At 36.4% G+C, this 14,984-nt stretch overlaps 1 protein-coding gene across 1 annotated transcript in view; it reads left to right on the top strand.

Moving 5' to 3' along the window:
- Positions 1-8,002: 8,002 nt before the first annotated feature.
- Positions 8,003-14,984, top strand: part of Btbd7 (BTB domain containing 7) — a 59,995-nt gene continuing 53,013 nt past the window's right edge. The window contains exons 1-3 of the mRNA XM_010609213.3: positions 8,003-8,025; positions 12,084-12,271; positions 13,105-14,184. Coding sequence (XP_010607515.1) covers positions 12,190-12,271; positions 13,105-14,184 — 1,162 coding nt within the window. The 5' untranslated portion in view covers positions 8,003-8,025; positions 12,084-12,189. The remainder of the gene's footprint in view (positions 8,026-12,083; positions 12,272-13,104; positions 14,185-14,984) is intronic.

Raw genomic sequence — 14,984 nt, 5'->3', positions numbered from 1 at the left:
AAAAAAAAAAAAAAAAAAAAAATTATCTAGAAGGATTGGATAGAGAGTGGATTAGTATATATATAGTTGATACAAAACTGCTACAAACTCTTAAATGTTGAAAATCCGTAATAGGGCTATTTTTTTCTACCTTCGTATTTGTTTTAATTGTAGATATTACCAAAGTATCTCTTGCAAAGAGGAAAAAAAAACAATAGGAAGGAGTGAGAAAGGAGAAGTCTAGGCATAATTGTCTTGGATGTTTGAATGCTACAGGGTTTGATATTTTTGGGGTATGATTTCCACAGTTTGCCAACAATTCAGAGCATTAAGAGAGATTTCATATCAATTATTTTAATGTCAGTAAGGTGAGAAGGTGAAATCTTTAAAGTGTTGAATAATAAAAGTGGAAATGAATTAGACATAGAGAAGCAAAGGGAAGACATGAAGCATCCATCCTTCAGAAAGACTGAATGATACAGGATAAAAGGCTTTTGAGTTTTTTTGTTGTTGGGGTAAGGGTCATGCACACACTCAATTAGGGATCAAGGGGAGAAGTACCTAGACTTGGTTTTGCTGTTTTACTCTATATTTGGCTTTGGATAAGTCAGGTTAGTGTCCACTTTAACATCGCTATTCAGAGATCCCTATACTGTCACAATAGAGTACTTGATGTGAGAAGTAGAATTAATGCATGAAAAAGAACTTTACAAGGCCAGGGATTTAGCTCAATTATTGCCACCACCTGCCTTGCAATCACAAGGTCCAGAGTTGGATACCCGGTACCCCCAAAAAAAGAACTTTGCAAAATATATATATCCCTGTTCTGGTGTAAGATAATCCCATTACAGACATTAAAAGGAGTTTTAAATTGGGAAGAATGTTTTTTTTGTTTTTTGTTTTTTTTTAAGGAAGCTGTATCTTTGCTTTTCTGTGTAGAGTTGTTTTTCCCCAAACCTCAGCAGATGCCATTCTACTTAGTGTCTATATCAATTTGACTGCTATAGGTACTGTATTTCATATAAGTGAAATCACAGAGTATTTATCTTTTTGTGGCTGACTTATTTCACTTAGGATAATGGCCTCAAGACTTACCCATGTGTTAACATATGTCTGGATTTCTTTCCTTTTCTTTCCTTCCTTTCTTCCTTCTTCCTTCTTCCAGTGCTGGGGATTAAACCCAGGACCTTGTATTTGCTAAGCAAGTACTCTGAGCTACACCCCAGATCACCTTTCTTTAGGGTTGAATAATATTTCATTCTTTGTATCCAGCATGTTTTGTTTATCCATTCATCTGTTGCTGCACACGTGAGTTGCTTCCACCTTTTGGCTGTTTTGAATAATGTTGCTATGAACAAGTGTGCATAAATATCTATGTGAGTTGTGAGTCCTTGCTTTTACTTTTTATAAATGGAATTTGCTGAATCATGATAATTCTGTGCTTAATTCTGAAGAAGCAATGTTTTTTAAAAATAATTACTGCTTATGTATTTTGAAACATCTAAGCAGTTGTATTTGACTCTATGTACAGGAAATTTTTTTTAATCACACTGTTCTAAGAGACAGACTATAAACAAGGAATATGGATCACAAATAATTTTTCAGCTGAAAAAATTACTGATTACAAAGAAGTCTTTCCTTGCTGAATATCTTTTTTTAGAAAAACTAATTTCATTCAACTTTTTTTGTTTGTTTGTTTGTGTGTACTGGGGATTGAACTCAGGACCTTGATGCTTACAAGGCAGGCAACAGAACCACTGAGCTAAATTCCCAGCCCAATAGAAGGTTTTTTTTTTGGTACTGGGGATCAAACTGGGAACCTTGCACTTGTGAGGCAGGTGGCAACAGCACTAAGCTAAATCCCCAGCCCTCATTCAATTGTTTTTAATCTAATGTCTTCTAAATTCCAGGCACTGTTCTATGTGTTGAGAATTTGGTGTTGAATAAATGAAGCTCTGTCACGCAGTTTATATTGTATTGTGTATATATGTTTTATATAATTATATATAGTGCAAACAATATATAATTTCAAGGTATGAAAAGTATTGTACGGGAAACAAATTGAAGAAAGAATAGAAGATAATGGAATGGAATGTTATTCGATATGGGATAATTGATAAAGCCCTCTCTGAGGAGTTGGCATTATAACAAAGACAAATGATGGCATATATCACATGAAGAATGTTCTAGGCAGAGGGAATGGTTAACCATTAAAGGTTTTAGAAAATACCATTTTCATTTGTGGAGTGGGAAATGCTGGCAAGATATTACTGCTGATAAAGGCTTTCCAATAGTGATTATCACATGGAAGACATGTCTTCTTCCTCTGAGGTGTTATTTTCTTGGCTTGTAGACATGTTTGGTAAACCTAAAGATACATTATCTGCTGTTCAGAGATGGCAGAAATGAGACAACTGATGAAGACAATGCCAGTTTCAAGAAATGCTTTGAAATCGTAGTTAAGGCCTGGGGATGTAGCTCAGTGGTAGAGTACTTGCCTAGCACATGGCCCTGGGTTTGATCTCCAGCATTATAATAACTTATACTACATATAACAATACAAATAGTACTGGAAGACCATATAGACATCAAAAGAGCTTGAACTCATGTTTTTTGCTGAGTGCTGTACAGCAGTGCAAAATTATACCAGAAATAGCTTTAATCCTCAATAAGCAAATATGATCACTTCTTAGACTCGCTATTTATGTTTTTGCAATCTTTTCTAGAACATTCATTCTTTTTATTTTATTTATTTTTTTTTTTTTTGGTACAGAGGATCAAACTCAGGACCTTGTGCTTGCAAGGCAGGCCAGCGGCACCACTGAGCTAAATTTCCGGCCCTGCTAGAACATTTATAAATAATATCCTCAATCAGAAGTAAATAATTATCAAGAATGCTGTATTGTAATTTAAGAAGTTTAGAAATGAGATTAGTACTAGAAAGTCCTTAGACTTTCACCCAGTAGATTCTGTTTGCATTGTTTCTTTGGTTTGTCTTTCTGGACTATCCATCCCATTACCCATATCACCCCAGCTCACCCAGATTTTATCTCCCGTGTTTCATGGTTCAAAGAACTGATAACCAGCCAGTTATGCAAGGTAAAGACCTCTGTCATCTTTTCCTTCTTTCTCTCCACTCCATTAATTTGTGAGAATTCATTATGTGTCCTATAAGGACTTCATATCTATTCTCTTAATGTTTTTGTTGTGGTTGTTCTAAACAAATAGAAAACAGTGTTTTAAGATACAGACTTCCATTGCATAAACAATCCACAATAGTGTGCTCTAGTCTGACATATTTGGACTATAATATTCTCTCCCTGTGTTTCTGCTACAAGTATGTAATACAGGATAAGCAGGGGGGATGAGGAAAAATTATAATGGTTTTTTGTGAGGATAAGGATTTTGTCTGGTTTTCTGTTACTTATTTTTCCTAAAAGACCATGTTGGCTCTCCAAGAGGATACTTCATAGCTAAAGTTCTTCAAATCATGTTCATTGATGAAAACCACCAGTACAGTACTGCTTTCACCAAGACCACTATACAGAAGATTCAGAAAAAATTTGGAAAGTTAGGCATGGTGGCACTAATCTCAGCATTTAGTAGGCTGAAGCAGGAGTATCACCATGAATTCAAGCAAGCTTGGACTACATCTTCAGTTCAAATGCAACCTAAACTACATAGCAAGACCTTGTCTCCAAAGAAAAGAAAACAAAAATCTCAGGAAGAACACATTTTTATTTGATAGGCCAATAAAGATTGTGTAAATAACAGATGTTCTGATGAAAAGAAGAAGCTCATGAGAGTGAAGTGGTCATTATTAAACTATTTTATAAAGCTTGCAGTTCCTTCTCACTGAATGGGTTTCCCTCATCTTTATGTGGACTCTCTTGGTCTCAGTGACATGAAGAAAATTTGAGTTTTACTACAGAATTGTCTCCATTTATAAGGACTTAAGTAATTCATAGAACCATTCACAGAACTTCCCTGGATGATCCCAGTTTGAGACTTGAACTGTCGTAATGAAGGCTGCCCTGAATAAGGGCACTTTGAGTATTCATGTTTTTGTTTTCTTTTTTCCCCTTTTCTCTATGTGCAGCCATAATCTCCAGCTTGCTAGCATATTTGCTCTGCATATTTTCTTATCTCTTCCGTTTCAACAGAGGAACCCACTGTAACTTATCGACAAGAAGTACACACTTATTTTAATATTTGCTAAATTGGTATCAGAAAAATCCCTTGACTTTCAATGGAATTTATGAGAAGTATATTTTTCTTTTAAATTCATTTGCTTTGTATGTGTTCTCTAATGTCAGTTCTATTTTTCTCTTCAAATCCTTTGTAAACTCAAGTATGGATTCAGATTTCTTATTACCTTTAAATCATCTAGACCTGCTTTTCTGTGCATTGCTAGGCCAACAGTAAAAAGCACTATCACTGATTAGAAAGTAATTTCATTTATTCAGTCAAATGTTGTGTGTCTGGCAGCCCAAAGCTAATCTTTCTATCATAAACACAAACATTCTAAATGACACCATTATTTATAACATAGTTGACCGGACAAATTATGCAGATCTGACAGAACTTCATAATCATTTTCCACCTTCTCATTTTTGGCTCTTTTTTCATAGCTTTTGGGTACAACATTTCATGCTCCTTCCAGAGCTCCTTCAGTTTTGGGAAATATAGCTAGGGGTAAGAGGCACAGGCTTTTATTGGGGATTGCTGAACCAAGGCCTGCACTGGCTGCTGGGGCAGCACTGTTATGGTCCCAACTACCCCATTAGAACATATAGTCTAGCTGTAAATATTCAGAAAGGCATTTTTAGTTAAATCCTTTCAGTTTAAATTGTTTTTGCTTTATGTGAGATCATTTTAAGTGTCAAAAGTAACACTCTCAGGAGTGTACTCACTTCTCATTTCTGGAATGCAACTATGTTTTTCTGCTCTGGACATTTTCCCTTCAAAACTTAAGAAAAACGGAAAGATAAGATAACCCATATTATAAGAACCTGAAAGACAGGCCTGCCTCTGTAACTTACCTGCTCTCTGAACTTGGGTAAGTGCCTAAGCCTTTTGTTCCTCATTTTCCTAACCTTCTAGTCTCACCTTGTATAGCACAGGGTTAGTAATAGACCTGTGCCTCACATTGTTGGGAAGAGAAAAAAGAAAACTAAAGGCATTAATTCATTTAAATTGCTTAAGCATGGCTGGTTTATAGTATTCAATAACCAAACACATTTTAATTATAATATGCATACACCTCTTTAGTCTTTGTGTAAGAAGCTGATGATAACATTGATATTCTGGCTGTAACCCTTGTTAAATTTAAGCATGTAAATATAAGCCGGAGCAATTTTTAAAATATATTTTTTATTTTTAACTCACACATAGTAATTATATATACAATATTACAGTGTGACTTTTCAATATATGGTTATAATGTATAATGGTCAAATCGGGGTAATTGACATATCTATCACCTTGAACATACATCATTTCTTTGTGTTGATATATAAAAGTCTCAAGTATTTTAAAATATTTAATTGTTGTCAACCATAGTTATCCTGTTATGCTGTGGAACATTGAAAGTATTTCCTCCTGTCCACCTGCCCCTTGTACCCATTAACTATATCTTCTTTCCATCTCTTCTTCCAGCACATTATAATAGGAGTCCATGGCCGAGCAAAAACCTCTTGCTACATGAGCCAAGGCAAGGAGAGGAGAGGAAGAGACATGGTCTCATGTCTCACTGGTTGGCATGTGAACCACCAGTGATACATGCATGAATGTCCCATTGAACAATTTGTACCACTGGTGGTACAAATGAATGTAATCACTTCTGTGGGCTTTTTACTCACCCAAAAGGACAGTCATCCATATACCCTTGGTGGCTCAGGCTGGCAAGAACATGTTAATTCCCACTGTTTTCTACTGTGTAAAGCAGTAAAAAGTGTTTTTATGACAAAGATCAGCTTCCCCCCCCAAAGTATATTAAGTTCATTCTTTTAGGGTTCTGTAGGCCATCAGGACTCCTTTAGATCATGCTGCATACTTACTCACAGTGCACCATAGCAGTTTAAAAGTGCTAAGAAATCTTGAGGTGAAGAAACCTATCTGGCTTTGAGGGATGCAAATGAAAACAACACTGAGATTCCACATCACCCCAGAAAGAATGGCTGCTATCAAGAAATCAACCAATAACAAAAGCTGTCGGGAGTGCAGGGAGGAAGGAACCCTTCTTCCTTGGTGGGAGTGCACACTGGTGCAACCACTGTGGAAATCAATATGGAGATGACTTAAACAACTAGGATTGGAAGTCCCGTTTGACCCAGCTATTCCCCTGCTGGATATCTTCCCAAAAGAATTAAAAGAATTATACCACAGTGATGCATGCTCACCTGTGTTTTTAGCAGCCCAGTTTGTAGTAGATAAAACTTGGAAACAGCCCAACTGCCCATCAACTGGAGACTGGATAACAAAGATGTGGTTTTTTAATAAAATGGAGTACTACTCAGCCATAAAGAATGAGAAACTAGAGATAGTTATAGCTAAGTGGATGCACATTGAGGACATAACTCTTGACACACATGTAAATACTGTATAGTTTCTCTGGTGTGATAAAAGTATAAATAAGGGTCAAAATGTATAATTGATAATTTTGTAATAGGAAAAGGTCTAAAGGTGTTGGGCAAATGGGAGGGGGTGGGGAAAGGTAAAAGAGGAGAAAAGGGAAAAAATGGAAACAGGGAAAATGTAAGTAGGGAAGGATGGAGTGGGGATGGGAGCTAGGGGAATGGGGGAAAATAAGAACCAAGACGTCATGTAAAGGTACAAGATCCCAATGATGAATGTAACTATCTATATTGTATATCTAAAATGTACCAATAAAAAATATGAAAAAAGAAAAACCTATCTGGCTTTAGTGCTGCATTTTTCAAATGGGAAAACTTTGGAAAATGCTGATCTAGGTTTTATTTTGTTTTAGTGGATGAGGACGACATGTTGGCTTAAAATTTCAAAGAATTTCTCAGTGGTGTTCATTCTCTCTGTTGTGTTCAGCATGGTTTTTTCCCCTTGGTTGGGTCTGCTGCAATCAGTGAGGCATATTTTAAGAAAATCATATCATCTGATTAGGGTTGATCATGTTAATGACTATAACAGAATTTGCTTCCCAGAATGGTGATCCTAGAAAAAGGCTTCAGCAGCCTTCTGAGGCTATTTACATCCATCCACTGGGCCTCTAGGGCCCTTCTTTTCTTTCCTTTCCTGCCTCATTTTCCAAAGATTGGATTTCATTCTTTTATCTGTACAAGGCAGAGATGGCCTGCCTGGATAGAAAACAATCTTTGGAGAGATTAGACTGTGATTGATTCTTACTTCCAGATCTAAAGGCAGCAGATTAGATTAAGAAATAACAATTCTGTACACAATATGGGATAGATTTTTGGTTACCTGAGAAGTAACAGTATCGTTCCCTGAGAATTTTGAAGAATATGACTTTGTACTAGAATAAGAGTTATATCTGATCCAGAACCCCTCTACCCTGCCCTCATTTCTTTCTACAGCCTATTTATTTTTGTATTCAAAATCTTCTAGGAGATATGTCACCCAAGTTAGTTCATTCTGAAGAGGGTCCCTGTCAATGAGTAGCTACCAAGAAGAGACTGTTCCTAAATTCCAAAGTTTCTTTTATTTGAAGACACATCTCCAGGGTGAAACCCCATCTGTTCCTATAGTACTACTCATTGTAGTGGGGAATAGCCGAGTATCTGTAGCTCATCCTGTGCCTTTTCTAGTTCTTGCTGCGTGCTCATGTTTCTCCTGCGGTACTGATTCTTTATAATACTTGTGTATTAGCTTTAGAGTATCTAATTATGTTTATCCTGTTGCAGAAGGAATTAACAAAGGACCACACATAAGGATAAGCTGAATGGAAGCCAGGCATGGTGTCACACGCCTGTAATCCCAGCACTCGCTCAGGAGACTGAGGCAGGAGGATCACTGTGAGTTCAAGACCAGCCTGGGCTACATAGTGAGTTCCAGGTCAGTCTCAACTACATAGTGAGACCCTATCTCAAAAAAACAAACAAAAAAAGTTGAATGGAAGTAAAAATAATAAAAAGTTTATTTTCCCAGCAAAGGGTCGAGATTGCATTCAAAAAACCAGTGCCAGTCATCAACCTCCTATTGGGTTGCAGTTTCCTCTTTTGTAGGTTTTACAGCTATGATCTCACTCAGGTGGTTGCATTTCATTTCCTCAGTTCACATTACCCATGTACAAATTACAGTAACCAGACAGTTTTTATATTTGGGGGGTCTGATTTTATTTTAATCCAGACATAACAGTTCTTTGCAGTTGGGGAGTTTACCTCAAGATTCCTTTAGCTATCTATTCTAGTACACAGGAAGCGGGTGTTCAAGGTTAGGGATGAGGCCAGATGTCCCGTTTCACAGTCAATGCCTCTGGTGTCTGTTAATTTTGAACTAAACAAAGCAGATTGCTGTTAGAGACAGCATAAGTCATTTTACATTTTCCTAACATTTTGTAGGTTTTTAGATTGTTTACAAAAGTTCTATCAATCCTAAAGTAGAACTTTCTTTTCTTTTTATCAAGTAAATTGGTACAATTTAGGTATACAATAGTTACATTCATCATTGGGATTTTGTACCTTTACAAGACTTATCTTGGTTCTTATTTTTCCCTATTCCCCAGCCTCCCTTCACCCCCTCCACCCTTCCCTGTTTACAAAGATGTTCTTTCCATGTTTTTCCTTTTTACATATTTTTTCTTTTCCCTTTTTACCTTTCCCTTACCCCTCACACTTCCTCTACTCTTTTAGACCTTTTCTTCCTGTTACACAATATCAATTATACATCTTGGTCCTTATTTACTCTTTTAGCTTTTCACACCAGAGGAGCTATTCGGTATTTACACGTGTGTTTTATTAATTTCATTTAAGAGTATGGCCTCAATGTGCATCCACTTAGCTATAAATATCTCTAGTTTCTCATTCTTTATGGCTGAGTAGTACTCCATTTTATAAAACAAAAACACATCTGTAGTCTCCAGTTGATGGGTAATTAGGCTGTCTCCAAGTTTTAGCTATTACAAATTGTGCTGCTATAAACATGGGCGTTGAACTCTGGGTGTGCTCTGGTATGATTATTTTAATTCTTTTGGGAAGATACCCAGCAGAGAAATAGCTGGATCAAATAGGACTTCTAATCCTAATTGAGGTGTCTCCATATTGATTTCCACAGTAGTTGTGCCAGTCAGCACTCCCACCAAACAGTGAAGAAGGGTTCCTATCTGCCCACAACCCTTCTAGCATTTGTTATTGGTTGATTTCTTGGTAGCAGCCATTCTTTCTGGGATGCGATGGAATTTCAGTGTTGTTTTAATCTTCATCTCTCAATGACCAGTGATGTTGAACATTTTTTTCATATGTTTATTTGCTGCTTTTCCTTTTTTTTTTTCTGAGAAATTTCTGTTCATTTCATATGCCATTTTTGAATATGGTTTAAGTTCTTAATACATTCTAGGTAGTAGACCTTTGTCTGAGGAACAGCTGGTTACAACTAATATGTATTGACTTATCATTGTGATGTTATTTTCCTGTTGGTTCTTTTTTATTTTTCTCTCTCGCTTTAAATTCTTGCCTATTGGATTTGCTCCGTTGGGCCTCATGAAGTTGTGACAATCATTGTATTTTTCTCAGATATTTTTAAAAAATTGTTTGGAGTGCTGGTTTGGTATTCATGAAGTTTCTCAGGTGTTCTTTGTCACGAAAGTATCTTATTTTTTTTATCAATTTTGAAAGATAGTTTTGCAGGGTATGTCAGCCTAGGTTGGAGGTTGTTTTATTTTAAAGCTTGAAATACCTCACTCCAGGCTCTCCTTGACTTGAGGGTTTGTGTTGAAAAGACTGTTGTGATTCTCATGGGTTTTCCTTTATATGTAATTTGTGTCTTTTCTCTAACTGCTTGTAGTATTTTGTATTTCTCTTGGGTTTCCAGGATCTTTATTATTATGTGTGTAGATGTATTTTTTTTTATCATAACTAGTTGGAGTCCTAAATGCCTCACTTATCTATATGTCAAATTCTTTTGCTCTGTTTGGGAAGTTTCTGCTCTTCTGTAAACAGTTTTTTTATGTTATTTTTGCTTTCTCCTGCTTTTTCTTGGACTCCTTTTAATCTTATATTATTCTTCTTTGTATCAGCTTCTACTTTAGCTAATTACACAGTCTTCCCTTAGACGTTCAATGGTAGAGTTTCTTTGCACAAAGGACTCCTCCTCCAAATAAGTATCAGGGAAGGCCCTGGCCTCGTGGGGGTGGGGAGACCCTGGGCGGACCCTCCCTCTCTGGCTCCCTCCTCGGCCTCCTACAGCTTAGGGGCTTTCCCAGGGAGGAGGGGTGGGAACCAGGGGGACGGAAAAAGAACTTTTTGAGGTGATTGAGGTGATTTAACCCTCAAAAAGGCCAGTGTATGGTATATTGTGGCCTTTCGAACCATGTAAAGTTCTCAGTTGAAAATATTTCTCATGTGTGCATGCACATGTGTGCTGAAGTGAGAGTGGTGATTCTTCGTGGACCCTCCTGATTTTTCTTCATCTGAAAACAAGCCTCTCTTCAGAATGGTTGTATTTCAGCATACTTTGTATTTGTGAATCTGCACTGCAATCAAAATAAATTTAAAAAGCAAAACAAATATAAAGCAATACAGAAGTTTTAAGAATGAGTAAAGAAAGTGAGAAGCCTACCATAATAGCAGTGCAAGCAGTTGTATCTTTAAAAACACTTGATCAATACTCTTCACATCCACCATTACTCCTAGATACAAATGACATTCATCCCCCCCACCCACCCACACACACCTTACTATGGACCCAAGGGTCTCACCACTGAGCTTCATCTCCATCCCTAGGTTTGGTTTGGTTTTGGTTGGTTGGTTTGAGACAGGGTCTCACTATGTAGTTTGGATTGGCTTTGAACTCATGACGTAGTCTAGGTTGGTCTTGAATTCATAGCATTCCTCTTGCCTCCATCTCCAGAGTGCTATGCTTTTGTTTTGTTTTGAACATTCACAAAATAGCGTATTAAACCCGGTAGCTTCTTTGCTATGTAGTTCTTACTGAATGCCCTTTCATGTTTCTCTTACTGCTCATATCTGTTCAAACTTCCAACAGTCTATACTAAAATAAAATTTAAAGGTTTTTTGTTCTCATGGGCAAGTAGGTGAGTTTTAGTAGAAAATTTGCTTATATAGGTATATAACATTGAAGTATTATTACTTTACATACTTCAGTACTTATATAGTATCTACTTAGTAGAAAAGTTTTCCAGTCTTATCCTTACTGCTGTAATGTTTATATGCTTAGGTAAATAAATTTCCACATAGATATATTTACTTACACACCTATGTGAAGGCATAAATGTTAGTAGTGATTTTTCTTAAATGTGAATCCCTAAAGTTATATTTGTATTAGCAATGGAGATGAAAATCAGTGATTTTATTTTCCAGTGGGTTTCTCGTGATTGTGTGTGCGTTTCTACCTTTTGTTTGTTAAAACACGTCACCCTTCATTTTAAGGCTAGGTTAAGCTGCCTTCTGCTTGATTTCCTGAAAATTCTCATAATAGATTTTAAATTTTTTTTTCTTAAATCACTCTCCTTCTTGCCAGACAAATGTATATGTTCTTGGTATATATAATACTGGTACCAAGTGTTAAATGTTTGTAAGTTGCTTCGAACATTTAATGACTAGTGGTTGTAGGATTTTTTCATTGAAACTTTTTTTTTAGTCTAAATACCTTTCCCTCTACTTTGAAGTATTCCTCCCATGTTTAAATTTGAGGGATATGTTTCTTTTTACTGTCTTAGAAAATATATAATTGATATATTTTATGACTCAAAATTGCAGCTAACAGATTCATAATGCAAGATTAAAGATTTTATAATTTTGGAAGTTTTACTTAGGAAATTGACAACATATCATTATAGTATTTGCAAATACAAATGGTTTTCAGTAGCTTGCTTTTTTAAAAAAAAGATTTCAGATACATTTGAAAAAATAAAATTATTTTTGTTTCATATCAAGAAATGGATGAAAAGAGGCTGCTGGATCCAGGGTTGAAGGTTCATAAAGGTCTCTGGGATCACACTCTGAAGAAGCTGCAGATGGAATGCCTGAGTGACTGAAGAAAATGGGTGCTAATGCATCTAACTATCCTCATTCATGTTCCCCGAGGGTAGGGGGAAATTCACAAGCCCAACAAACTTTTATAGGTAACTTCAGTTTTTCTAACTTCATTTTTTCTTTTGTGACTATAGTAATTATTTTCAGTGGTCTCTGGGTAAAAAGGATTGCAATATGAAGAAGTTATAGATAATTCTGTATCTCCTACACCCTTCCACACACAAATGGAAGTATGGCTTGTATGAGTTTTTTTTTAAATAAAGTGCTTATAACACAATTGATCTTTTCTTTAGTTGCCTTAACCATAATTGCCAATTAATTACCTAGCAAATTAGCTATCTCCATTTGTGTGTCCTGTACCATTTATTTTTACCCCTGCAAACGCAGCCTTGGCATGGTTGGTCACAATTATATACTAACAGTATTCCTAACTTATAAATCTGCTTACCTTTCATTTCTTAAAAATTATGATTAAGATTTATGATAGCTTGGCATGGTAGTCCTTGCCTGTAATCCCAGCTACTTTGGAGGCTGAGGCAGGAAGTTTGCAGATTTGAGTCAGCCAGCCTGGGCAATTTTAGCAAGACCTTCTCAAAAAAATGACTGGGATGTAGCTCAGTGACAGCTCACCCCTGAGTTTGATCCCCAGTAGTTAAGAAAAAAAGAAAAAATTATGTTCTCAGTCTTTCATTGTCAGGGTATGAAAGGTATTTTTAAAAATCCAGATTAATTTGCTATGATTGTTTCTACTTCTTGTTTTAAAATGTTTTTTGAAATTCTTATGTTCCTTCATAAAAACAAAAGTCAGTTTGTTTGAGTGGCCAAGATTGTCCTTTAATAGGAGTTGTACCATGAAAAATGTTAATGTTAAAAATGAATTTTAAGGAAAAACAAATTTTCATTTGTTTAATTTTCTTTTTAGGGACATCATCCTATTCTCAGCAAGGCTATGGTTGTGAATCAAAATTGTATAGTCTTGACCATGGCCATGAGAAACCACAAGACAAAAAAAAGAGAACCTCTGGCCTTGCTACCCTCAAAAAGAAATTTATTAAGCGTCGAAAATCTAATAGGTCTGCCGATCATGCCAAGCAGATGCGAGAACTCCTCTCTGGATGGGATGTCAGAGATGTCAATGCGTTAGTGGAGGAATATGAGGGAACTTCAGCTTTAAAGGAGCTTTCTCTACAAGCCAGTTTGGCTAGACCAGAAGCCCGGACATTGCAGAAAGATATGGCTGACCTTTATGAGTATAAGTATTGTACTGATGTAGACTTAATATTTCAAGAAACTTGTTTTCCTGTTCATCGTGCCATTTTGGCAGCAAGGTGTCCATTTTTTAAAACATTGCTTGCTTCCTCGCCTGAGTATGGGGCAGAGATAATAATGGACATCAATACAGCTGGTATTGATATGCCCATGTTTTCTGCTTTGTTACACTACCTTTATACAGGAGAGTTTGGAATGGAGGACTCAAGGTTTCAAAATGTTGACATCCTTGTTCAACTTAGTGAAGAATTTGGAACACCAAACTCCCTTGATGTAGATATGCGTGGACTCTTTGATTACATGTGTTACTATGATGTCGTCCTTAGTTTTTCTTCAGATTCTGAACTGGTTGAAGCTTTTGGGGGAAATCAGAACTGTTTAGATGAAGAGCTGAAAGCCCACAAGGCTATTATTTCTGCACGGTCTCCATTTTTTCGAAATTTATTACAAAGGAGGATACGGACTGGTGAAGAAATCACAGACCGAACTTTGAGGACTCCCACAAGAATTATATTAGATGAGTCCATTATACCAAAAAAATATGCAAAGGTGATACTACACTGTATGTATACCGACGTGGTAGACCTCTCCGTTTTACACTGTAGCCCTTCTGTGGGAAGTCTCAGTGAAGTTCAGGCTCTCGTTGCAGGGAAGCCAAACATTACCAGGGCAGAAGAAGCCATGGAACTTTACCACATAGCACTGTTCTTGGAATTTAACATGCTTGCACAAGGTATGAAATTCTGATTTTCATTTCTAAAATTAAAATTTTTCTTCCAGTTTAAAAACACAGCCAATATGTTCCATGATTTCTGTGTTTGGGATATGCAAGGTCAATTCTTTTGAGCCTACAATTATAGCATCTGAGACAGATGAAGGATCAATGCAACTCTGTTTTTAATATTAAAATCAAGCATTCATTTCTAACTAAGTGTTAAATGAGACTTCAGACTCTTTCCTAATGTAAAATGATAGATGTGAGATACATAATTACACAACTATACTCTCCACCCAAGCTTTGAAACTAGCCTAGTTTTCCTGATTGCAAAGTTAGATTTTCATATTTACATTCAATGCTTTATTGATGTTTAAATGTTTGGAATTAGAATAAATTCATTGTAGAAATGCAGATAGCCACATTTAGATATAAATTCATTTGCATGAGAGAATTGAGTAGGCCTTCTGATTTAAATTTTAAAATATTTTGTATCTTACTTTTAGTCAACTTGTATATCAGACAGTAGCCTACAGTGTGTAAAGCACAGGCCTTATTAAATTAGAAACAGCATATTTTTTGTGATAGGCAAATGAATATATGAAAGTTACATTTAAAAAGTAAGTATCTGGGAGCCGTGCATGGTGGCGCATGCCTGTAATCTCAGCACTCAGCAGGCTGAGGCAGGAGGGGATCACTGTGAGTTCGAGCCCAGCCTGGACTACATAGTGAGTTCCAGGTCATTCTCAACTACCTAGTGAGACCCTGTCTCAAAAACCCAAAAAAAAAAAAAAAAGAAAGAATCTGGGCTGGGGGTT

The sequence above is a fragment of the Fukomys damarensis genome, unplaced genomic scaffold (assembly GCF_012274545.1).
Source record: "Fukomys damarensis isolate Sample0158 unplaced genomic scaffold, DMR_v1.0_HiC HiC_scaffold_21, whole genome shotgun sequence".
Classification (NCBI taxonomy): Eukaryota; Metazoa; Chordata; class Mammalia; order Rodentia; family Bathyergidae; genus Fukomys; species Fukomys damarensis.
The sequence above is the reverse complement of the archived record's forward strand: the minus strand, read 5'-3'. Positions and strand labels throughout refer to the sequence as shown.